The 27,705-nt window shown below is 41.0% G+C and overlaps 1 protein-coding gene across 1 annotated transcript; it reads right to left on the minus strand.

Moving 5' to 3' along the window:
• Nucleotides 1-1,158: 1,158 nt before the first annotated feature.
• Nucleotides 1,159-27,114, minus strand: egln1a (egl-9 family hypoxia-inducible factor 1a). The gene is made up of 5 exons (XM_074646623.1): nt 25,903-27,114; nt 9,709-9,828; nt 1,947-2,083; nt 1,806-1,873; nt 1,159-1,711 (listed from the first exon to the last, which is right to left on the minus strand). Exons 1-5 carry the CDS (start codon nt 26,611-26,613, stop codon nt 1,662-1,664), a joined length of 1,086 nt encoding a protein of 361 aa, XP_074502724.1. The 5' UTR covers nt 26,614-27,114; the 3' UTR covers nt 1,159-1,661.
• Nucleotides 27,115-27,705: the final 591 nt, after the last annotated feature.

Here is a 27,705-nt window from a genome sequence, read left to right on the forward strand (position 1 = left end):
GAAGCAGTGTTTCTGTTTCCGTGTTTCCCTTTAGCGTGGACTTTGGATTTTGTAATTTTACAGACCTTTTACATGCACAAACAACTATATAACACACATAAAGGGAAAAAGCACTAAAGCATAATAGATCCTCTTTAAACCACAGGTTATGTAATTGAGGACAGCTGAAACTGTGACTCAGAGTTGGACATTAAAAACTCAAACATCCATCTGATTAAAGGAACATTTATTAGATTTAGTGGCAGAACAAAAAAGACCAGAAGGCCGGACACGTTTCGCACTTCTCCCCATTTTTTATTGATGAGCTGTTTTCAAAGATGGTTGCATTTTAAAAGAACTAAATACATCATGTACCCAGGAACTTAACAGAAGACAATACTTTTAAAAAAGTAGAAAGCTATTTATTGTTAATTTACAATATAGGAACATTCTCACTGTGTACTTGTGAGGTTTAGAGATTGTCTCGGGGGGGGGTGGGGGGGGGGGGAGGTCTGTATTGGTTTTAAAATGTTATGAATTAGATTAGTGACTCAATTCATCAGAGCACTGATTTGTTTGACATCCATTGCAGAAAGTCAAAATATAAAAAGCCAATTAAATCAAAGGCTGAAACAAATAGGCAACTCTGGTACATAGTGCATGACATTAAATACCCTTAATAATCAATTTGCAGTCATTTATACAATAATTTACTGGCTGATAGTGTCACTTACCGCTTGATCAATTTACTAAAATCTTTAATCACATTATCTTATTTTCAGTTTTAGTGACATGCTGTAGTTTTCAGAGCAGTAAAGACAACTCTGCAGACAGTATTGATTGGGGGGGAAAAAAGTTGAATTTGCTGATGGTTGTCCGAAAAGTTAAGTATGTTTTTCCTCTCACTTTTCAGTGTGAAGAATTTTATTTCCATCATAGGGAATCGTATTTATGCTCAGGTCCAGAAAAATCAGACAAAATCATAGGTGCAATACACTGTAGGCCTGCAGAGGGCAGCATGAAACTGCATATAGTGCAAACAGAACAGCTTGAGAGGCAGTTATACAGTCAGATGTATGTTTCTCCATAAATCTGTGCTAATTCAAAAGAGCAGAGAGCAGGAGGACACAGTTAGCATTTATTGTGCTGCAAATGATTGAATTCAAACTAAGACCAAACTTCTGTCAGAAAAAGGGTGTTTTTAATTCAGATCATTCCTCATATTATTGCAACCTCAAGTACATTTTGCAATACAGTAGCTTAAAACAGCTGATTCCATGTGAAAAGCATAACACATTAAGCATATGCACAACACTGTACCTTTAAGGAATTAACTGCAAAAACCAATATGCAAAAGATGTAGATCTCTGGGAGCTTAATTCCTGTCGATTTTCAGAAAATGTCTCTCCACCGAAGAGGTGAAAGGGAAAAAAAACAAAACACACAATCCCTTTCAGTACAATGTCATGACATTCAAGGTCCTCTGGGTTGCCCCGGTTTGCTGAAAACGAACAGAAATCTCTGTTTTTGTTTGTTTTGTCTCCATGAGAATGGATCTTCTACTCACTCACGCAAAAAGTCTGCTGTTTTTTGCCATGTAAAACACACACACATGCTCTCTGTAGGCCACTTTCTTAGGACAGAGCACTTAATGGCTGTTTGCAGGAGACGCAGGCCTCCCACTAGCTGGGATCTGAAGGTTTGCCAAGTTCAACCTTTACTCCTTTTTCTCCTGCACACAAAGAAAACACACAAGAAATGATGCAAAAGAGCACAAAAAAACCACTGAAACAACAGTTTTGCGTAGTTTGTACATCAAAACCTACCCGTTAAGTATTTTTCTTTAGCTCTGGCTCGCTCATCTGCGTCAAAATACCACACCGTGATGGCATACCTGCGGAGACAATCAGAGCAATGAGTCACTGCTCAACAGACCGGATGATCTGAGCGTGTGCAGTGGTGCTGACCTGGTGGTGAAGGCGGGCTGAACCTCGTGAGGGTTCCGTCTGTCGGACCAGAACAGCAGCAGACGGTCAAATCTGGGCTCTATGTCGGCAAACTGGGCCTTTCCTTCGGGGAAGATCCGAAGAAGCCCACCGTGTTCCTGGAAGAGCAGAACAAGAAGAAACGTCCCCGTTATGTATACAAATCAAGACAAAGCAACAGCAGGAAGTTAAGGAGAGACTAAGTGAAGCCTCTGCAGTGGTCACGTTTGGGGTGTTTGATTCCTGTCGTGTTCATCTGTATTAAAACATTCAAGGAAAGAAGATGAAGTCATTTATTACAAATATAAAAGATCCACTTAAATATATCTCACGTCAGGCTTTTTAAATTATGAACATGGGACGACAATGTTAAGGAAAAGGGTTGTCTAACTCCGAGGGCTAGGAGGAAAGCTCAGGATCGGAAGCAGCAGCGGGGGGAACGGCTTTCCTGTGGAGGGATAGGAAGAATAACCCACAGGAAAACTGCTCTAGCTGGATAAAGGACCTGGAGAGTGAAAAAGCAGATTGCTGCAAGCGTGCCGCTTAAACTCTCACACAGCTGATATGATAGGCGGCTCTCTTCACACGCAAACTAGCCGAGCAAAAAGGTTCACACCCTTTGTCGGAGTACTAATGCTATTCCCATTTATACTACTTTGAATGGGGGGGAATGCCGGTGGTGTGACTAAACTAAATAAAGCACAATAGGGTCAAAGAAGACAGGAGGAATGTTTTTTTTCTCTCTGCAACATGTAAGCAGCTCAAGCACCACTGATTTTTATCAATTGTTGGACTGCTCGTAAATCCAAATTAGTGGCTGCCTTTAAATGATAGTGACCACAGGATGACCTTCGCAGGACGTGACCTTCTGACCTACATCAAGCTGAACTGGACTGATGTCAAATGACAACACGTTACAACCCAAAGATGTGATGTACTTTAAAACTCTGGATGGGTACAAGCAGTCAAACTATGGACACTGACTGACCTTTGAAATGATTTTTTTTAATCTCTGAAATAAAAAAGGACATGGTTATGAAATCCAATGAAGTCAAAATGCCTTAGAATAAATAACTATTTTGACCTTTAGTGCAGTCTTTTAGGTAGGAACTGTTTGGACGTCAAAGCAGGTTTTATTTTAGGAAAATACTGCTGGATGCAGAGCATATTATTATTATAAAGTTCTACAATTTACAATACAGTACATCCCATTTAACTTAAAGTTAGAACCCTTAAGATTTGTATCTATTTTTTATTATTTATGGTTATTTTTCTGCAATGTATTAACATCTATTAATTATTTCTCTATGTCATAGCTTTTATTGTTAATGTAGTCCACCATTCCTGCGCTGGATTCAAATGACCTACACAAGGTATGCCTGCCATCCACAGTTACTTTTATATCTTAGTTCTATCTTATTGACATCAGCCTCGCTGTTTAGTGTTCCTTGTCCTACAGCCGTATCAGAGCTGGATTAAGTTATTGCTCATGCAAACCCAACATTTCCTACCGCAGCTAGTAAAAAGCATTCAACTGGCAAAACACAGGGCAGCTTTTGTTGTGAAGAGGCCACAGGAAACACATTGATAGAAAAAGCAATGATACAAGAAGGAGCAGCCACAGCTGATAGAGGAAGAGCTGCAGGTGACAGGCTGCACCTCCAACTCAAAAAGGAAACCAGCTCCTGTTAGGCCCTGATCACACAGAGCACCGTAACGTCTTTTTGTTGCCCGATTAGACAGAGCGTTTTTTGAAGTTTGCTGAATTTTTATTTATTATTATTGCTAGACAAAGTACCTGCACACACTTGCAATTACTACTGTAAACAGATACACCAGCTGCTAATGGGTGGTGGAAACAGTGTATGGAACTAGGGCTGAACAATTCGACATTTTAGCAAAATCACAATATGGCCTGCTGCAAATTTCAAATCACAGGAGGGGCAATGTTTTTAAAGGCAAAATGTGGGTCAAAATACCATTAAAACTAGAAAATCTTAAACTAGATATCATCTTGTGATGGGATAACACCAGCCGCAACGCCAAATCAGGCCAGTGGCGTAAAGTAGGGGGGCAATGGCCCCTTCCCCACTTCCTACACCCCTACTTCCTGCACCCTTGCTCGGAGCATGGTCGTCTTCGAACTCAACCTTCATTTTGATCTGCACACCTGTAAAGTTTCGGGATTGCATGTTACACGGTTGCGTTGCTATCGCAGTGACGAAATCAGTCCACAGACAGACAGAAATATAAACACCTGGCAACTCACACACAGACTCACGAGGTAAAAACAACACCAGCGTCGCTGTCGCAGCTGGTAAACACGTGGCAAAGTACTCAAAACCACCTCTGTGGTAGTTCCTGCTACAGTAGGTGTCTCCAAAACATTTTGCCATGATGACTCACACAGACTCGCATTGTGAAAACAATGCCAGCACTATTGTCGCGGCTGGTAATTAAATATTGTGGTGCTGCAGAGATGTCCTGACCTACACATCATACTAAACATCTTTGTTTGGTACAGATCCCAGCAAAGAAAAAAAGAAATCTCACCGTAATCATTTAATGTGTTTTTCAATGAAAATTTGATTAATGATGTAAAAATTATCATTCTCTCTAATATCGCAAATCATCGCAATTGCAATATCAGTCACAATAATCACAATTAGATATTTTTTTTTCAAAATAGTTCAGCCTTAGATGTCTGACACCCTGTCCAAGTTAAATGAATAAAATCCAGCCAAACCTGACACCCTCATGCCCGCCGAGAGCACAAAAGGAAGTCACATGGTTTACCCACAGATACCAGTATGAATGAGTTGGAGGCAACCACTGCTACTTGCTCTCATTGCAAGATGTTGGTGTAACTATGTAAAATTTTTTACTTTCAACCCTGTGATTCATATCATGTGTTGGTGTGAAGGCTGGGTGGTTCTGGAAGAAATGACAGGACTGATGACTGATTGCTGAATAATGTAACCATGACTGTTTATGCATGATAAAGGTGGTGTGAATGTATCTGCTTGTCTCTACAGTATGTGTCAGAGCTGTGATAGACCAGTGACCTATCCTTGCCTCTCACCAAATGCATGCTGGGAAACAGTCCCACCCCCCTGCAACCTTGAGCAAGACAGGCACTTTAGGAAAATAAATTAGTGGCGTTAAAACAAATTTGCATTAACGCGTTATTATTTGGTTAACTTTGACAGCCCTAATTTACACATTTAAATACTGAATAGCATTTTTACTGAACAACGAATACTGAATCTGTACTTGTAACAGAAAGCTAAGTATTTCCAGTGGCTGATTCATTTCCTTTTACTTTGACTTTTGCTTGCCTGTATCTTTTTCCTCCCACCGGAGCAGCTTGTTTCCTTTATTTTTGTCACATGGGTGCACAGGGAACATTGAAAAGTAGTGACTGGTCATGCATAACCACACACTGGTGATGATTAACAAGCGTTGATACTTTATACAATTATATACAATGAACTGTAGGGACGTACTCTGTAATCTGAGCTGAAATAATAACTTTTGATTTGCAGTATATATACAGCTAACTTGACGTAATGATGATTTTGTATAGACATGACGCAGTTGAAGAGATGATGTTGTAAATTGGGGGTAAATAACTGGAACAACTGAACCTGAACATTCCAACGCCATGTCATTCCCTCATGGAGCCCCGGTATCCAGGCAACCACATTCTATAAAACACAGCTCATCACACGCCTAATAAACAGCCAATCAGAGGCCAGATTGGAATCATTCACACGTCCAATGGGGTCCCTGAATATGTCTCGTTTGAATAATTGAAGCATGTGCATGAACGGGACAATAGAAACCCTGCAATAGCTTAGTGATTAACATAAAGGCAATCTGATGCACATTGCATCAACAGGAAAATATTTAGTAGTATACACTAGGGATGCTCATTTTGAAAAGATTTCTTAACCGATAACCGACCCTCGTTAACCGATTATTAACCGTTACCCGACAAGATTTGTACCTCGCGCCAGCTGCAGTGTATGAGCTCAACAGACAACTGAGAACCCAGTTCACCCGTCTGGGAGCGTTAACTTAGCAGCCACGATGCTGCGTGTAGTGTCGCGGGCATGCAGCCACTTTCCCAGTAAAAGTCTCCACCGTACATTTAGTTTAGTTTAGCAGGTTGTCAACTGTGTGTCTGCCCGGCATAACGATACTCTGTCTGCCCGGATTAAGGATAGCGATTGTCCGACAAACAGTGTGTGTATTTGTGATACGTTAGCAGCTCTAGCATTGCCGGAGGCTTCTTGCTCGCCACCGCTGCAACACACATACAGTCTGTCAGCGCGATGTAACTTTAACGAGTGTCCGTGTGTGTGTTGGCGGTGAGTGTGGGGTTGTTGGTGGCGTTATAGCTGTGAACGTAAGCGTAGCATTGTGTGTACAGTTTATTTTTCGCTGAATTAATGTCTCCACCTATAGTCCTGGGTCTTCCCAGTGGCCTCCTCCCAGCTGGTCGTGCCTGGAACACCTCAGCTCTCTTTTTTCGTCACAACGGTGCCTTAAAGTGAATGCAATACCGCCCCTGCTGCTCCGATTCCCTGGCCAATCTCACGTTCCATTGTCCCCTCACTCGCGAACAAGTCCCCGAGGTACTTGGACTCCTTCACTTGGGGTAAGGACAAAGCGAGAGCTGTGTTCGGGTTCTCGGCAGTAAGTCGGACTCGTTTATGGTGGGGGTTGGCCTCCGCCAGGGCTGCGCTTTGTCACCAATCCTGTTCGTGATATTCATGGACAGGATATCGTGGCGTAGTCGGGGGAGGAGGGTTTGCAGTTCGGTGAGCTGAGGATCTCATCACTGCTTTTCGCAAATGATGTGGTCCTGTTGGCATCATCGGCCTGTGACCTCCAGCACTCACTGGATCAGTTCGCAGCCGAGCGTGAAGCGGCTGGGATGAGGATCAGCACCTCTAAATCTGAGGCCATAGTTCTCAGCAGGAAAACCGATGGATTGCTTACTCCGGGTAGGGAATGAGTCCTCACCCCAAGTCAACGAGTTAAACATTTTTTTTTTTATAAAAAATTTATTTAATTTAACTCAATAGTTGACAACTAATCGTTGCAGCTCAACAAAATATACTCCGATACTGACGTGTCTAAATTGGCCGATAGATTAATTAGTCGGGCTCTACTTTTGTTGCAACATGAGACACCTAATATATTCCAAACAGGCAAAGTCTTTTGCACCCAATTTGTAGGTACATTGGTCAAAAAAGAAACCTACTGTGCCTACTGGTTATTTATATGTCAATAAAATCACAATTAATAAATATAATAAAATCACAAACTGCATCAACAAAGAGGAACAGCAGTCACAGGTTGAAACTAATCAACTGGCCTGCATTCTACCACAAACTAGCATCCCGAGGCAAAACAGAGTTTCCTGTAATTACATAATTTTCATATGCAGGTCTGGAGGTCAAGTATGTGAGGAAGTCTGGAAGACAATCTCTCGTTTACTTATGTGTCTTGTCATGTCAGCGGCTCCTCAGAGAACCATCCTCCCATCTAACAGTTGCTGCTTTCTGTTATAAAGAGTATCGTTCCTTCCCGGTGTGCAGCATCCTGTTTATCCGTCTCATATTCAAGAGGTGAGTTCCTTAACTACTCATCCAATAACATTTACCGCTAAACACTTGAACAGTTAAACATTATCTTCCATCAGTGCATGTTGTGACAAAAATGTGGAACCTGGCAGGCGTCATGGGCAAAAACAAATTAGTGGAAATATTTTTAGTTAGCCTGCTCTCAAGTCTATATCAGTCAGGGGGGAGCACCCAGATTGTTAGCAGCAGGCTAGCAGCTGCGTTTTGGCATTGAGGTGCCTTCAAATACTGAATTCATTGCTTCATATTAACAGCGAGGCAGTAGGTTAGGTTATTGCATCCATTATCACACTCCCCTAGACACCCTTTCTTATACAGTTGTGATGCTACAACAACAGTTGTTTCAATACTTGCCAGCTTTGACTGCTCTCAGTTAAAATAAACAGTGAAAGTGAGAGTTGTCCAGCCATAGATAATCTTATTTAATGGGGTGCAATGAGTTTATTGCAGTTGACATCCATTAAAGATACACTATATTTTTACTACTATATATTTATATATTCAATATTTAATTTTTTACAGTTTACTTATTTATTATATCTTTATTGTTTACTTATTTATTATATCTTGTTTTGTTTTTTTACTGATGCCTATAATGATAATATTGTATAATGTTATATTTTATTCATTTGTATGCATGAACGGGTAATCTGCACAGTTTTTAAGTAGAAATTTAATGACTTTTAAGACCATTTTAGTACCTCTAAAAGGAAAAAAAAATTATACCATTACCGTGGGCTTGTGGCAAAAGAAAATCGACAAATTAGACTACAGTATACACCGTTATTGAGTTTTACTGAATTTAAATAACTAAAATATTCAGTGCACAAATATTCAGCTAAAATAACCGTCTTATCATTAACGAAACTCAATGCCCCCCCCCTGCATTTACCATTACATAAACAAGAGTGCACTGTAAAGACAACATGGGTGCAAAAATGGGTGAAAAAGGTGACAAAGATGCGAACCCCCAAAGGGGCTGGTTGAAACGCGGCACATGCAGCACAGCAGCAGCTGCCAACCTGACCAGACAGAAGACAAGAGACCCAAGAGACAACGGCCATAAGTGCACCTTGGGGAATCCCTGCCCAGAAGCACCAGGGAGAGTCACAGAGCGACGGGGGGGAGCAAGGCCCGAGCGGCCGAGACCGACGGGGGCACCGAACAATACAGACCTTGCAGACACAGATTTAATATCTCCCCTCCTACAATTCCAGACATTTTAAGCCCTTGAATATCAAAAACTAGATTTAAGACGTGTGTACCCTGATGAATTGTTAATTCAAGAGCATGAATTAGGTAATTTGAGAGCAAAAATTTGTTTTTTTCCTGCCCATGACACCTGGTGAGCTCATTGAATATACACTGTGACTTAAATTTTTTCCAAGTCAGACCTGGGGCAGGTGGTTGTTTTGAGCATCAGGTGAGTAGACTCTGTCACACAGAACAATACCGCCAGTGAAAGAAAGGCTCCTAGGCTTTTTCAAAGTTAATATATTTGACAATTATATTAATATTACCTCACCAAAACACCAGAATTGTTTGAAATACTTATTTGATCCATATGCTGTGAGTAATAAACTACCACAGTAACACCTCAATCTGTTCCCTCAGCCTGTGTATCCACTTTCCTGCAGAAAGAACAGTGGCTGTGTGGAAGGTAGCATGGGGGCGCTCTTCTCCCTGATTGGGTGTGCCTGGATCAGCAGGATCTCTGCATTTTAATGGGATTATAAACAGGGAGAGTGGCCGGACAGCACGTACTTGACACGTAACCTCTACCGCTGACTTTGCTCGGGTGTTGGGTGTGGATAAAAGCAGGATGGAAGGTGATGACCCTGCCACGGGGACAAGAACTACGCTGACTGGTCATATGCTTGTGACAGGAAGTCCAACTGGAACATGAACACCAGACACATGGCCTTTTTCTAATCATTTTGTTTTGATGGTTATTTCAGTGATCATTTCAAATCATAATTGAATCAATGTTTATAACAAAAAAGCAAATTAGAAACGAGAATCTAATAAAATTGGAATAATCATCATCTTGTAATAATGAACATTATTTCCTCCACACATCACTCACATACCTTGGCAGACCAATCTTTATTAAGGTAATATATGCATGTGACACACCGTCCATCGCCGTTAGGGTTATCCACGTGGCGCACATATCCTGTCCCGTTTCCAGGGTAACACGCCACCATTGCCTGAAGACAGGAAGATGAAAAAGCATGATTAGTAAAAACAGATACAGAGAAAGCACAAACGAAAATACAAAATACAAAATACAATAAATCCCATGGACTTCAACATACACTCCTTTATCACCGCTTGCATAATGGTTTTTGTTAGGAGGTTAAAAAGGTCATAATTCTCTCTCTATTATCTATTTCATACTGCTGGGAAAACATCTGTAATCAAACAACTGTATTTACAAGTTTCTCACCAAAAACTACATTTTAAGAGATTACATTTGAACACATCATGATAACGTTATAATTTACCTTCGCCTAAAACTCATTTTTACTGAATAGAGCTTGCATCAAATGCAACGCAATGCATCATAATGTAAATGAATGGCACCTCCCGTGGAGCTCTCGTCTTGCCGATTTCCACACAGATTTGTTGTTCACAATGTAGCATGATCAGGGAAAAAATTGGTTGGGTCCCCTGGACGTGTTAGTAGTGAGTTTAACAGTCTGCCTACAGTACCTTCAGTTATCCGCATGTTTACATATAACGTTGGTATAAGAGCAGCGTAATGTAATGTGTGCATTGCGAGTGTGTGGTCAAGCGACAGAGGGAGAGATGCGCTAAGAGCAGATTAGCTGTTTGGCGATCATCAAGTGTGTCACACACACTTTTTGCTATCCCCACTTGTGAAATAAATCTGGCGCATCTGATCAGGATCAGGCATCGTACCGGGGAGTGGGGAGACAGGTGGGAGACAATGATGTCTGGTCTGGGCTGGGCCGTTCAGGGCTGAGGACAGGTGTAACGGGCACCACAGCATTTGTCTTGACAAAAAAGAACAATCGATAGTTCTCTTCATTTTGAATTACCAGTATGTATTATGGTTGTGAAGTCGCTCCAGGAGGAGTACACAGGGTTTGTCGCATTCTGGAGCCCCATGCAGTAATATAAAGTAGGAGTTAAGAGTTTGTGTGTCGGCGCAAATGCAGCTGCAAGTGTGCATCCAGTAAGTCAGAACCGGGACTGTGGAAGCAGCTCAGCTTGCCTTTGTTGGCCCGTGATGTGGATGCAGCAGACGGCCTTGGCACAGCCAGATGGCATTGTCCTCGCCTCACCTGCACTGATTCAAGCAGCGGCCGCTCACAACACAGCTGGCTCATTATAAACTTTAAACTAGCGAGAAAATAAACCGGAGATATCAAGCAGCGCGTCAACTTCCCCTTGCCTTTTCCTGCTCTATTAAGACTTGCATGATCTGCTTGGGTGTTGGCAGTGAACCCCTATGAGCTCTTGTAAACTTCTTGGTGTAAACAGCGTACAAAGTCCCTCGGAAATAAGACACACACACACACAAGTAGTGACTCGCGCACTGCCGGGAGGGACTGTGACAGCGACACTTGACTTCTCTTCAGAAATAAGACTTCCATGGAAGACTTGATGTAAATTTTGAAGAGTAAACAATCAATTTGATTCATCATGTAATTCACTCAGTTACACTGCCTGCAATATCAGACTGCATATAGTGCATCAGATATCAGAGCATAAACATTGGAAATTACAACCAACACTTGTGGGACACCATGCAACTGTTTTCAGACTTGAAAGGGGAGCTGAGAGGTGAACATGCACAAACACAGAGGGCAGATTCAGCCCTCATGCACCGTGTCTGTCTAAGCAGTGATATGACAAACAAAAGGCAAGTTCCTCCACATTCTTCCTTGCACTTGGATCAACATAAACCATAGCAACATTATTATAAACGCTCACAGCAGACTAAACTCCTACTTTCTATGTTTGATTCTTGAAAAGCTATCATGTCTGCAGAGAAATGAGAGGATATGCTACATTTCAAAATAGTTGGGCTTCAATGAGTTGAACAGAATCAATGAATTAAGACTATGGAAGTCTGTCGACCCACCTACTTCTGTAAATGATCATTTTATTGTACTATATAGTGACTGTATTGCAAAATGTGTACGTGCAAATTCAGTGAGTGAAAACAAAACCATCCACGTCACACATCTGTGTATCCTATTTTCACACCTCTCATTGTCGTCACATCTTTTCAATGATGCAGGTTACCACTGCAGTGCACGATATCAGGGCCTTCAAAGCCAAAAAGCAACAAAACTCCAACATAAAGATGAGGGGGTGGGGGAGTCAAACTGACAAAGGGCTTCCTGTCGGTAAGAGACGCAATACAGTAAGCTTTTCTGTGAGTGAGTGTGTAAAAGAGAGGAAGAGGGGTACAGACAGAGCGAGCAGAGGGGTGGGGCTGGAGCAGAAGAGAGGACTGAACTGCTGTAAACTTTGACTGCTGGCCTCCCTCCAGAGGGAGCAGTATTTTAATGGTTGTGCTACGTGCAGGACGTGGGGAAGGTTGGCTGATCCTCTGCTATGTCGCCCCTCCCACCCTTAACTGTGCGGCTCACGCTGCAAGGCTGGAGATGGGTAAACAGCCTCTGCTTGGAAAAGTGAGTGGATTCAGATGTGTGAGGGCGGTGTGTGTGTGTGTTTAGGTGGGTGGGTGTGTGTGTGGGCTGACTGAAGGTGTGAGAGCCTTGGCACGCTGCAAAAACCCGGACTCAGCAGTTTCGCCTTTCATTTCCTCAGAATGGACAGCTGTAGGAACTCTTTAAAAGGTTCATCTACTGCAGGAAAGCTCATCTCCAGCACAAGCTCAATGATGCACCTGTGAATATGTAATTCTACCAAAATCACTTCAGTGACAGCATACACAAAAGTCTGCACAAATTATCCACAGAAAACACATGAGAATGCAGATCAGCCAGTATCTGCCAATGCCGACCTTGTATGAAGTGCTATTTAACTCTCGTTTGACTTTCATGTGATCTAGTCATGAGGACCCAGCAATCTGAGATACAGTAAAAGTAGAAACACCACTTTTGATCAAATCTTCAGTCAGAGAACCACAAATGACTCGGCACTAAGGCCTTGATGAAAAATGCAACAGGCAGCAGCAATACAGACAGAATCAGAGAGGCAACAATCGCTGATTCTACACAATAAAAAACATGCATTACTAATGTATATGTTCAAGCATGTTATGACTCGCACTGCACCATTACAAACTCTAACCGTGATATTGAGATAAAGTCCTGAGAGAACTAAATATTGTATTATAACCTGGTCTAAATGAACTACCAGTATCAAATATTCTGATGATTTCTCCATCCCAACATGGAAACTTCTACACTGCAGAATGGATATCTTCTTCACCATCTTCACCTCTGACCTTTATTCATTATAGAATATAATTTTAGTTTTTAATGCACATTAGGGCTGCAACTAACATCTCAATCAATCTGATTATTTTCTCGATTAATTAATTAGTTGTTTGGTCTATAAGATTTCAGAAAATGGTGAAAAATGTCAATCAGGGTTTTCCAAAGCCCAAGATGACATCCTCAAATGTCTTTTGTCCACAACTCAAAGATATTCAGTTTACTGTCATAGAGGAGTAAAGAAACCAGAAAATAATCACATTTAAGAAGCTGGTATCTGAAAATGAATCGATCATCAAAATAGTTAGCGATTAATTTAATACTTACTTCCGTTTATTTTTCTTCCTCATTCTCAATTTGTCTGCAACTCAAACCTCAAATAAATCAAGCATAAACTGGATGGCAGATGACAAGCAAAAGCAAGACTAAAATGATGTATGCAAGGTTAGACACACAGATTTAACTACTTTGTAAGTGCAAACAGGGGACTAAAGCCCCTTTCACACATACCCTGCATCACTGAACTTATCTAGATAATACCCAAAGGAGCTGTATGTGAGAACGCGAATGTCTGAATCATTCGGACATTAAAACAGACTTTACCCTGCCAGTTACCTAGTACAAAGTCTGTGTAATGTCCGATTGAGCCCATGTGTGAATAGAGCAGGTCATTGTCCGGAGAATTCACAGTGAGCGAGTGGGCGTGTTGATGACGTTTCTATTATGCTGCTGGTGCGAAACCGGAAGAAAACAAACATCCGAGGGTGAAGAAGAAGGGTCATTTACACAAAGAGGCCAAGGAAATGTCTAACTGGAGAGACGACAAGATTTGTAGACCGCCACAGAATCATAAATAATGAAAATCCCATTATGAAATCAAATGGATTTATAAAGCTGGGCCAAGTGGTGTACAAGCGAAGAAACAGCCCTGTTGTCGGAATTTAATCAGAGAGAAAAGACAAGCTTCAAACCTGTTTTTAGCTGCCTGTTTATGGCCCATTTCCAGAGGAAAAGAAGGGATCAACGGTATAAATAATGTTCAGTACCTAACTTATAAAATGTGCCTGAAACAGCCATAATAATATTATAACCATTTTCATTTATTTATTTAAATTTTATTATTTGTTAGTTTGCATGCACTTTCATTAATCATCATCTTGTAGAGAATGTTTTTGCTAAAACTATAACAGTATGTTATTATTATTAGTATCTGAATTTAGCAGCTAACTATCAACCATCCACCAGCTACAAGCCTGCTGTTCCCATACACAAATGCTACCAAATCTTCAGTTTCAGTTGCCTGCAACAAATAAATGCAGCAAAAAACTCACCGTACAATATAAAAACACAGTTGCTCATTATCAAACACAACACTGGGGGGAGGAGAGGGTGGATTGTATCCAGATTTATCCTGTTAAGGTGGAACTGCTTCTTAGCATCTGTCAGCAGTTTTCCCTGAAAATGAGAGGCTAGGCTAGCTGTAGAGCTGAATGACATGACAACAATGTACTTGTATACCGTTTGGTCTGTCTCTCATAGAGCTGCAACGATTTATCGATTAGTTGTCAACTATTAATCTGCAACTATTTTGATAATCGATTAATTGGTTTCAGTCAATTATTAAGAGAGAAAAAAAGTCAAAATCTCTGATTCCAGCTTCTTAAATGTGAATATTTTCTGGTTTCTTTACTCCCCTATGACAGAAAAATTAATATCTTTGAGTTGTGGACAAAACAAGACATCTGAGGACGTCATCTTGGGCTTTGGGAAACACAGATCAACATTTTTCACCATTTTCTGACATTTTATAGACCAAACAACTAATCAATTAATCGAGAAAATAATAGTTTTATCAACAATGAAAAAAATTGTTAGTTGCAGCCGTGCTGTAAAAAGATATTTCTCTGTCAATCCACTATAGGAATTTGCGACCTTTGTTGAAACAGCCTGGTAACTGAAATACTTATGTATACATATTTGTAGGGATGCAATGAACAACTACATAAATCATTGATTTGTCTGTTAATAAAGGTTAATTGCTTAGTCTATAAATTGTAATAAAGTAGTCAAATGCCAATCATTTGACCACTAGGTACCACCTTCAAACTGCTTGGATTGTTTGACCACCAGTCCGAAACTCAAGCAACTCAGTTTACAATATGATGAAAGAAAAGCTGGAATCAGAGAATGTTTATCGACTAATTGATTAAAGTAACTGAACAATCATTTCCGCAGCACACCTTATCTGACCAGGTATTTCCCTCAAATTTCTCATCACTGCTGGTTTGTGGGTTTGAAAGAGAGGAGCTGCTCAAAACAGACAAATAAAACAGAACTTGAGATAATTCCCACCTCGTGTTGACCTGATCACTTGGAGGAATACACTGATCACTGTGATGCTATCAGCGCATCCCCCGGTTCGCGCACTGATGTGAGCCATGAACTGGGGGTGGAGCGAAAAGGAAAAGCTGCGAGGGGTCTGCTCACTTCACAGAAGAGATGCTTATCCAAACAGGAGTACAAACAGTTGGGATGGAGACCTTGTAGTGCAGGGGAGTGTGGGAACTGAGGCGGTTTGGGCCCTGGCCCGGGATCGCTCACTGTTTTATCTGTCAGACAGTGGTGCTGCCTCTAGAGGAAATCCCTGTTTAAAGTAATGACCTACTTTATTCTTTTATTCTTTACTGTAGGCTGTGAACAATAGAGGGACGTATACAGCAGCGCCGCTACCCTTCACCCTCAACACGTTGCAGTGGAAAACACAAGCACAGTTTCTGGTATCATTACGCAAATACTCTGAAGTGCGATTGTGTAAAGTCGTCGACCTTGTAGATTTCAGCACACTCTGCTGGTGTCTCTCATTGACAAACAAAAGATAAAGACACAGGCTGAACTCTGAGCTGCTTAAAGCTCCATACTGGTGATCCACTCACATGAACAGCCTGCTGTTTCTACTCTCATACTCTGATAAGTCATAAAATCACATAGGATAAGTCGGCACATTTGGCAGAATCAGAGAACATCAGCTCATCATCAATCAGTCAGGTAGTTTTATATTCATGTACAACAAGAGCCAAGAGAGCGGGTATCTACAGTTCTGGGTCTGTTTTGTGCAATAACTTCTCAGCCTGACTGAATGGCTCCATCGTGCCTATGTGTGAGCCAAGCGAGCTCACTCTGTAATTGGATCAGTCACTGATACTTTCTCGTTGCCAGTGGTAGAAGACTGAGCACAGCAAGAAATATCTCTTGGTAATAAAAGAAAAAAGGTGTCGCATAGAAGAGACAAGTGACAAAAGCTCGATATCAACCATCAGCTTATAGTTCCCTCTCATTCTTGGAGTGCGACAGGAACAATTGTCATTAAAGTGACTAATTATTAGGGCTGTCAATCGATCAAAATCTAATTGTGATTAATCGCATGATTGTCCATAGTTAATTGTGATTATTCACAAATTAATTGCACATTTTTTATCAGTTTACACAAAATGTACCTTGAAGGGAGATTTGTCAAATATTTAATACTCTTATCAACATGGGAGTGGGCAAATATGCTTGCTTTATGCAAATGTATGTATATATTTATTGGGAATCAACTAACAACACAAAACAATGACAAATGTTGTCCAGAAACCCTCACAGGTACTGCATTTAGCATAACAAATATGCTCAAATCATAAAATGACTAACTCAAGCCCAACAGGCAACAACAGCTGTCAGTGTGTCAGTGTGCTGACTTGACTATGACTTGCTCCAGACTGCATGTGATTATTATAAAGTGGGCATGTCTGTAAAGGGGAGACTCGTGGGTACCCATAGAACCCAATTTCATTCACATATCTTGAGGTCAGAGGTCAAGGAACCCCTTTGAAAATGGCTGTGCCAGTTTGGTTTGTTATTTAGCCTCCTTCGCGACAAGCTAGTATGACATGTTTTGGATTCCTTAGGTTTCCTAGTTTCATATGATGCCAGTATCTTCACTCTAGCTTTAAAACTGAGCCTGCTACAACCTTAAAAATCGCAAGTTGCGTTAATGCGTTAAAGAAATTACGATTTTGCGATAACGCGTTAACTTTGACAGCCCTACTAATTGTGATAAATTACTTCAAAAACATTTGTATTGACTCGATGCAATAAACACTATCCTAATCACTCTATAAATATTTTTTTAGATGCACAATTATTTCAATGTCATGCTCCACCCACCATAAATCCTCCCTGTCGTCACCTCTACAGCTGCGAACAGTCAAAAACAGAAGACCTCTCTCTTAAAGTCCCACTTGGATCACCGCCAGGCGCTCCTTAGACAGTCACGGCATAGTAAACGGAGAGATAAACATGTGCTCAAAGTTAGAATTAGATGTATCTGCTTCACTGCATGCCACATCCAACTACCGGCCTTCATTTACCTCTATGGTATCATGTCACACATATAACATAATATTATAATAATAAAGGTATTATGAGCATCATTAGAAACACAAATGAATTACACAGGAACTTTAAGACTGGTTGCAGGTCGGCTCATACTCGACCGTGGATGATGGGTGAGCCTCTGCTCTAACGATTACATTTATTGTTTACGGTGTGACGGTTAAACAATAAGCAGGAAAAAGGTGGCATGCAGGTACTGTAGACGGAAGGAACGAGGGGCTCGCACAGCCTATAGCATAATGTACAGCTGGCTCCAAAACTCAGAGGACCACCAACACATGACTTCCTGCAGCCTGCTTACTCTATAGAGCTTTAAGATTTAGGTCAACGGTCAACTTCCTTATGAAAGCACACATGTCCACATTCGCTCCGTGACATTACAAATGACGCAACAAATAACTCAACATGCAACAATATAGAAATACAGTTGCTCATTATCAAACACAACACTGGGGGGAGGAGGGGGTGGAGTGTGTCGAGATTCATCCTGTTAAGGTGGAACTGCTTCTTAGCATCTGTCAGCAGTTTTCCCTGAAAATGAGAGGCTAGGCTAGCTCTAGAGCTGAATGACATGACAACAATGTACTCCAATGTACTCCAACAATGTATCTCTCTCTCATAGAGCTGCAATGATTAATCGATTAGCTGTCAATTATTATTCGCCAACTATTTTGATAATTGATTTATTGGTTTGAGTCCATTTTTAAGAAAATAGTCAAAATGTTCTAATTCCAGCTTCTTAAATGTGAATATTTTCTGGTTTCTTTACTCCTCCATGACTGTAAACTGAATATCTTTGAGTTGTGAGGGCTCTTGGGCTTTGGGAAACACTGATCAACATTTTCTGATATTTTATAGACCAAACAACTAATTGATTATTGAAAAAATAATCAACAGATTAATCGACAATGAAAATAATCGTTAGTTGCAGCCCTAGTCTCTCATTGTTCTGTATGTTTTACCTATTTCATGCGTGTGAAGCACTTTGTTACTGTTTTAAAAAGTGCTATAAAAATAAAGCTTTACTTACTTACAATTAGGGATGGGTCATGATTTTAGATTTTTGGAATAGTCAATAAATTATAAAAAAATGGAATAGTTTATGTGACTATTCGTCCCGATTTAAAAATGTATATATTTCCCTTGTATTAACCATCGCAGGCATTGCCTGGTAGTAATGTTACTACCAGTAAAACGTGTGGCACGTTTAGTTGGGCTCTTTTCTGTCAGCGCAGGAGTGAGAGTGTGTGTGTGTGTGTGTGTGTGTGTGTGTGTGTGTGTGTGTGTGTGTGTTGCAAAAAGGGAGATGTCCTTGATAAATCGCTCGCTATTTGCAGAATACGCCAGATAAAATACAACGGCAACACGACCAAACTTTCCAGCCACCTACTGAGACGCCATGGGATTGCTAACACCGAATGCCTGGGTAACTCTAGCAGCGCTCCCACAGCAGCGGTGCCGCCAGCTAGCTCTGCAAAAGCCTCAAGCCTCGCCAACATTTTTGGTAAGAAATTAGGCCAAAACTCACTTACTTGTTTATATCAATAATACATTTCTACCTGAATCCCTTAAAAGAAAAACTTTGAGGAATCCTGACCTGCACTGTCCAGTATCCAGCTATTTATTTCACAGTCACACTGATTGAATTTTTGCCAGAGAGAAGTTACTCTATCGATTTCAAATCATTGAATCGTATCACAAGAACCATGGAAAGTGATATGTCTCGTAGTAAAAACGCATCGCTATACCCCTAGTGTGTATTGTTATGTTTATTACAGGGGAATTTATCTTTCAGAGACAATCACACGGCTGTCATCTAAATGTGTGTAATGTTGTTTTCTCACTATTGTATTCGATTGCAATATATAGTTAGCACCCCAGTCCCTGTAGGACCAAACAATAGCATACAGTATCTAATCCAGTATTTAAACTCTATATTGAGCTACAAAATGCTAGTCAGAGTTATCATGTTTCATGTACAACAACATAGCTGTATAAATCCTAGCTTTGTACACTAGCGGTGAGAATGTTTATAATGCAGCCTTGGCTTAGTAAGCTACTATTTTAACATGCTGGACATACTAACATTGAGAGGGAAACAGCGTGTCAGTGACAGACAATCGTATTGTTGCTACTAACTACTTTATATGTTCCCTGATAATGCTATAATGGCATCAGCAAGCATTCAACATGCTGGAGCTGCAGAGAAACAAACATGTCCTGCTGCTGCCTGCAACTTCCCACAATGTTATCAAGTGAAAAGGGGGAAATGGAAACAATGACATTAAATAACTATTTGGGCAAAATCGTTTTCCTCCATCTTTCCCAATGCGAACTGTGCTTACATTGTGTTGTATCCCTTTGAGACATTGATACTGGCGCCCCTCCATTTGCGCAAGTCATGCTGATTTTCCCTGATCACAGTCCAGGCGTGTGTTTGCCAAGGCAACTAGGGCAGTAGGTGTTTTGACTCAGCGGCCAGCTGCGTGAATCTACTCCACAACCTCCTGAAATAATGTGCTTTCTGAAAAACGTGTCATGTCTACCAAGAACCAGGCAGGGAAAAATGCCACTGGACAGGAGGAGCAGCCTAAAAATAACAGCGTACGGCGATCAGAGCGGTGTGCCAGCGCAGTAAAACCAAGGACCAGAAGCAAGCAGAGGCCCCGGGCTTCAGTCCAATGTGTATTCTTTCACTGCTAGATCCCTTAAATGTCAAGCAGCACCGTGATAACGGAACATGATAAGGCAAGGTGACAAATATAAAACAGTGACTACTCTGAGTGAGGTTAGTGTTCAGGAGTATCGTTTCTTTATGTGCTAATCCTAATCCTTTTAGGGTCTGACTTTGAACTCTCTGCATTGACCAGGTCCCAAGGTCTTCAAAAATCCCAGGGTGCCTATAAAGTTTTATGTTTTTAACATCTTTACATGCCAAATGAAACATTAAAGTGATTAAGCAATGTGAAAACAAAACTGTTGAGATGTAAAAAACAAAAGTGCACATGAAGTAACTATTTTAAATGCCTTTAGTTATTCCTAAAGTTATTGTGTTTATATATTCGACTCTTCAGACACCATGTATAAGATTATTAACATCAACAGACATGCAATAAATCCTACCTTCGTGAAGGTTGTAAATAATGTAGGGGTCCAACTAACAATTATTTTCATTGTCGATTAATCTGTCGATTATTAGGAGTAGAGAAACCAGAAAATATTCACATTTAAGAGGCTGAAATCAGAGAATTTTGACTTTTTTTCTTAAAAAATTACTCAAACGGATTAATCGATTATCAAAATAGTTGGGGATTAATCTAATAGTTGACAACCAACCGATTAATAGTTGCAGCTCTAAAATAATGTAAAGTTTTTGTTCGAACTATTCAACTTCATGGTCATTTTGAAGACTAGTCAGAAGTAGTTTGTGGTGCTGTTGACTTGTATTGCGTTACACTGAGATATGTTTCTAATATTTAGTATAACCTTATTGATACTCGAGTTGTCCAAAATATTACCACAAAAACACCTATAAAACTACAGCCTCCAAAATGACCATAAAGTTGATATAACACCTCTCTAAAACAAAAACTGAACATTACAAAGTTACAGGAGGTAGGATTTATTGCAGAGCTGTTGTATTAGTTTGATCTAGTTGTGTGGTTTGCATTTAATGAGCACTGGAAAGGGGATTCAGGCTTACTTCTATTCAATGAAATAGTGAGTGACAGAAAGTCTAGTCTACTCCAGAGTATTTCCCCCAGGGGAGGAGGAAGAGGGGGGAGGCTGAGGGCAGCTCATCTCCTCCTGGGTCAGTCTCGTGCCACGAGGTCAGGGTGAACAGATCTAGTTAAAAGGAGAGTGGCGGGTCACACGCAACCCAACAGCCGAGCTGGAGCAAGGTTGACATTGCTTTAGGTTGACGCAGGCGGCTTTTTTAACACAGCAGTTGGAAAAGAGTAACAGTTAGAAATCACCACCAAGTTTTAGGGCTGGGCGAAATGGAGAAAAATCAAATATCACAATATTTTTGACCAAACACCTCAATATCGATACTGCGACGATATTGTAGGGTTGGTGCTTTTACAAAATATTTACACATTGAGATTTTTGATTAAATAATCATCAGTAATGTGGATATCAGGGCTGGGACGATACACCTATCTCCTGATTCGATATTATCACGATACTTGGGTGCAGATTCGATGTGTATTAAGATTTTTAAGTATTGCGATTCTACAAGTATAGTGATTCAATATTACGATTTATTGTGATTTGTTAATTTTTTTAACACTAGATCATGAGAAAAATTTGACATAAATGTCAGTATATGGGTGCTCTACAGTTGTAGCGTCGGCCGATTTGACCACAGAGATGAGAGTGACGACTGGCGTGACCGCACATTACCATACGATAACGTTTCCTGTCCATGACAGACTTAGCATGCAGCTTTAGCCGTGATACCTTTCCTGCCAATGTGTGAACCCCAAAGTGTTTCTATACTTTACTGTGTAGTGTTTACCACTTTGGATTTAACATGTGAGGGTTCAAGTCGTATCCACACGGACCCTCTGCTGTTTTGTACTTCCTTGTTGCGGCCAGCTGCGGTTTGATTTGGTTGACGGATACATAACGGGTGGGGTGTCACGTTAATCAGACTACAACAAAAAAAAGTGGCAACTTCCTTCTACCTTTGGAGAGACTCAAATGAAGCAAACATATAGATTCTGGCATTAAAAAATCGATTTCAAAATCGTTAAATAAATTGCGATACATAGGTGAATCGATTTTTTCCCCCACCCCTAATATCTAGTCTCATATCACAATATCAATATAATATCGATATATTGCCCAACCCTACCAGGCTCTAAAAGTACACATGCTGCTCATCATCTCAGCCTGAAAGCAAGACTACTCGTCACTTTAGACATCTTCTTAGAAAACATGTTTCAGTGAAATAGAAGCTGCCCACGGTTTCCTCTCCCCCGCACTGCCAACCTTGAGACACATGCAGGTCTCTCAACGTAGGAATGCTCTGTCTGTCTAACTAGCTGTGTGTCTGTGAGTGATACTGAACTGAATTTATCATCACTGCAGCAAAACACTCAGTATGCCACCTCTCTACAGCGAGGTCAGGGGTCGCAGTCATCTACAGAACAGCGTCCCTGAAGATGATTCAGCAGCAGTTAGACTTCATACGGCCTGACGCGGTCACGATCGATCATCCCATGGTTTGCTAAATGGCTGCAGCTCCTTCACACACACATTTTGTTATTTTACTATAATAAGAATGAAAGCATAAATGTGTCATGTGCATCACATGCACAATTTAGCTTAAGTGTGAGCAGAATGTCTTTCTGTGTGTGCATTTAGCAGCAGCACTTGTCTATTAGAGCAGCATGGTGTGGAGAACATGTGCAGTGTGTTATACAGTCTCATATATGTGCATGCTTCAGGTATACACTCAAGTTTTAGAGCCGAAATTATAAATTGATTAATCAATTAGACGATCGACAATTAATCTGCAACTGCTTCAATAATTTAAGTAATTTCTGATGAAAAAAATCTGCCTGAATCTAGTTGCCATTTTTCCATTGTGGGGATTTGCTGACTATTATTCTTTTGTGATATTTAAGAGAATATCTTTGGATTTTGTGCCGTTGTTGGGACAAAACAAACGATGTAGAGACGTCAACTTGAGGTTTAGGAAATTGTGATAGGCTTAGTCACTATTTTTAGATATTTTATAGGCTAGACAATTGAGAAAAGAATCGGCAGTTGCAGCCCAACAATAAGCTTGTGTTCATTTTGATAGCTGTACTTTGATTTTGCTGGCTAACTACATTGCATTATACTGAGAGGTTTTTTTAATATTTTGCCCACCCCATTTTCTATCAACTAGGGCAGACTAAATATTAGAAACACCTCTCAAACTACAGCTTCTAAAATTATCATACAGTTGAAAAAACAGCTCTTTGAAAACAGTTTCAATACAATCTGAACTATATAACCTTAATAAAAGGAGGGATTTATTGCAAGACTGTTGTATTAGACTGCATTTATTTTGGCTGTGCATAACCTAAAAATTAAATCTGGTACTGTGTATTACAATAGTAATACATCCTGAATATGCATTCAGTAATATCCTTTTCTGATCTGTGGAGAAATTAACACTAAAATATTTTAATTTAATCCAAATATTGATTTGGATTAAACATTTTTTTTATCAAACATGTTCTTGATGAGACACCTCTGTTTGTGTCACATGCTTGGAGCTACTTAAACATCAAAAGCTATATTAAGGAACTCCTCCTTGCTTTATGACTTGCCATCACTGGATTTTGAACTGATGGAAAACTTTAACTGTAAAGCTGCTGCAGACACATAATATATAATAATAGCCCCATGGAGACAGAGTAATAGGTAATAGGCAGGGTCTGAATTGAACCTTTTTCCTCACCTGCCACTGTGGCAGGTCACTGAACATTTCTATCGGCCACTCATTTTTTTTTTGTCTGCCACTTCTGAAATCTAGGTAGAACGCTTTAAAACTATAAACATTGACTCAGTGGTACCAGACTGTAGAATTATGGAATATATCATGTAACCTTAATCCATGACTATATTTGGTAACACTTCATTTACAGGTCTGCAAATTTCATGGTAATTAGGTGATAATTAGCAAGTTACCTATTTGAAATTTCTTTGGAATTACTGACAAATTACCCCAATATTTACACCCAAAAATTACTTTATTATAAACATAATTTAATAATTATATGCTAAAATAGTATATAATGGTATAAAGGCTTTAAAATTACCTTTTAAAAATAATATTTCTTAATATAAGGAAAACCTGTCTGCAATGGTGGCAGGTGACCTGAAATTTTCACCTGCCACAGCCAACATTTACCCTGTATTTGGCAGGTGGCAAGGTGGCATTTCATTCCCTGGTGATAGGTGTAAGACCAGCAGAACTGTGGGCTCCTGTGGGACAAGCACTGGGTTTTCAGGCGTGAAAAACACACCCCCTACATTCAGTGTGTGTTTCAACCCTGCTGCCATACTTAAATTATATGTTTGAAGTAATGCATTGGGGGGGGATTTGCTTTATTACAACTGGCTTCGTCAACCTTGTCCCATTTGTTACCGTAGCCATTTGTTGTTCAAATCAATGTTATGGTAACGTAAAAATTCCAGTGTATTAAAGGACAAAATGCTTTGTGTTGAAGGAGTAATCCACCTTTCTGACTCAGGGCATTAGCCATGCTTTAACCTGGAGTTAGAGAGGACTCACTATAGCCTCTTACACTTTTAAGTCAGGTCTAATTAGCAAACAGGGCCAAGCTATTGAAAGTAATGGTGCCTTGATGACAGAATGGATAAGTCTGAAAGCAGGTTTGGCCAACGTTATTGTGACACAGATATAACGCTGAGTTCCAAATCGCATACTTTTTCTTTTTACTTTTAGTACATACTGCAGCTGCCCTTACAAAGTATGTACTGTTGCATGTAGTATGCATACAATTGGGACATATGGTGCCTTCAAATGGGGTCGTGTTTACGAGAAGAGTCCACATGAACGCCCCCCTCTTGTGGTGTTCACAACCTCATAAGTGGAAAGTTTCTGAAAGCTCCAAGTTTACGAGTTGTGACTTGTTTGTTGACGTTGTCAGAAATGGCGGAGGCCATGGAAGTTAATCTTTTGGTGCATAATAAGTTAATATATTGTAATTTTAGTCGTATATTATTTTTCTTCGTAATTTCACAATAGTTCTGAGGAAAATGTTAATATTCCCAACAGCCTCATCTTTTTCCTGTCATTATGTTTTTGCATTTCCTGCATTATGTTCACTAGCCTCTTACACTTTTAAGTCAGGTCTAATTAGCAAAGATATTGAAAGTGCCTTGATGACAGAATGGATAAGTGACCCAGACATGATGCAAAACTTAGTGTTAATTTAGCCCCATGGAGACAGAGTAATAGGTGATATGTGTTAAGACCAGCAGGACTTTGGGCTCCTGTGGGACAAGCATACTGGTTTTCACGCGTGAAAAAAAACACCCAAATTAATGTTATGGTAACGTTAAAAAATACAGTGTGTTAAAGGACAAAATGCTTTGTGTTGAAGGAATAATCCACCTTTCTGACGCTTTAACCTGGAGTTAGAGAGGACTCACTAGCCTCTAAGTCAGGTCTAATTAGCAAAGATATTGAAAGCAATGGTGCCTTGATGACAGAATGGATAAGTGACCCAGACATGATGCAAAACTTAGTGTTAATTTAGCCCCATGGAGACAGAGTAATAGGTGATAGGTGTTAAGACCAGCAGGGCTCCTGTGGAACAAGCACACTGGTTTAACCCCCTACATTCAGAGAGTGTGTTATCAACCTGCTGCCATACTTACTTTCGTCCTTCCATTTATTGTGTAGTTTCCCAGTTTGCCGTTACAATGTCTAACCAGGTCGTCCATGCGACTCATTAGAATGCGGATCTTCTCGCAGCCGGCCTCCCGCCCCTCTATCCACGTGATTTTGTCCCCTCGGATGTCTTTAGTGGAGTCGCTCTTTTGACTCACCAACTGTCCGTCTGTGAACTTGCCGGTCTCATGCAGCGCTTTGACATTATCCAGGATGCCCAGACCGGTTTCTGTTCCTAGAAAGTTGTCCACCACGCAGATGCCGTGCTTGTTCATACACGGTACTATGCACTCCGTGGCGAGCTTCTGAGGGGACGAGCTGGTCTGTCCGTTACGTGTGGTGGCGGTGGTGGTGGTGGTGGACCGGTCCTCATCACCGTCTCCAGGTGCTTCTTCTGTGGTTTGTGGTGGAGATGCGCTGTCGGGACTTATCTTGTCCCGGTTTTTCTCCGGTGCCTTGTCGTCGTCGTCGTCGTCGTCGTCATCTCCTGACGGTTGAGGAAGAAGCTTCTGTTTCTTTTCAGTCTCTTTACAGTTGAGCTTGTGCTTCTTCCAGTGCTGTTTCTGGTGCTCCTTGCTGCAGTAGAAGGAGCTCCGGCACCTACCACACTTCAGGAGGTTCTCCATTTTCCCACAAAGTTCACAGTACTGTCGGTCCCGGTCCAGGTCGCTCTGCTGCTGCTGCTGCTGCTCCTCCATGGTTAACGGCTACCAACAGCTACAACCAGCGGCTACAACCAACGGTTGTAACCATGCGACGGCTACAACCAACGGCTGTTAACGGCTGAAACCAATAGTTGTAACCATGCACCGGCTACAAACCAACGGCTGTTAACGGCTGCACTGCGCCTTTAATTCCGATCCTTCACACACACGCGCGCGCTCCCCTCCTCGCTAACCGACAACTTTGGAGACAATCCACCGCCTCTCGGTGCTCTGCTGCCGCTGCCACGCTACACCGAGCGAGAAGAAGAAGTACGGCTCAAAACCTCGCCATTTTATCACGCGTACTCTATCTTCACATCTTGTGTCAGTGAAATAATACAACAACGGGCGCCCTGGACCGAGCATTTCGGGCTACTAACTGTCGGTCCGAGGGGTAGAGGGTTAGTTAGTGCATGGCGGCGCCGCTCCCCGTGTGTGTGCTTCAGCCTGCTCTGTGGTCACAGCCTGCTCTGACGTCAGCACACACAAGCACCGCCCGTCCTCACGCTGCCTTCACTGGCTGTCGAAAGAATGATTCTTCGCTCGAAACACGTGGAAGCTGTTAATATATGTCATGTCAGGGGAATAGGGAGCATGTCCATGTAAAATAAAGTCAGTTTCCAGGCAATCAATAAAAAATAAATATATATCTTATATCCACCTTATTCTCTATGGTACAAATGATTATGGGCCTAACTTCTGGTGAGGTAGCGGAAGTAGCCGTAAACTAGTTAGTCCCATAAGATAACCATAGTGGCTAACTGCCTACAGAGCTTCTTTTGAAAAGTAATTTGCCTCCAATTTAGCAAATCCTGCTTTATTTTTTCAACAGATATTTAAATAGACTGTTTGTAACTTCATAAACGTATAAATCACCCAGGTCGGTGTCCCTTGCGCGCGCTCGCAGCATGTGCGTGCTCGCGCATGTGTGGCTACGCTGTTCAGACAAGACTCCAACACAAACTACACGGAAGCACCAAAACCGCAAAGTTCTATCTAGTGAAGCCCGTCTTGCAAAACAGTGTTGGTCGCAGTCGGTGGACGCGGGGGAGACCGTAGCTTTGGTCTCCAGGGCCGGAGTCTCTG

Source organism: Sebastes fasciatus, chromosome 9 (genome assembly GCF_043250625.1).
Source record: "Sebastes fasciatus isolate fSebFas1 chromosome 9, fSebFas1.pri, whole genome shotgun sequence".
Taxonomy (NCBI): Eukaryota; Metazoa; Chordata; class Actinopteri; order Perciformes; family Sebastidae; genus Sebastes; species Sebastes fasciatus.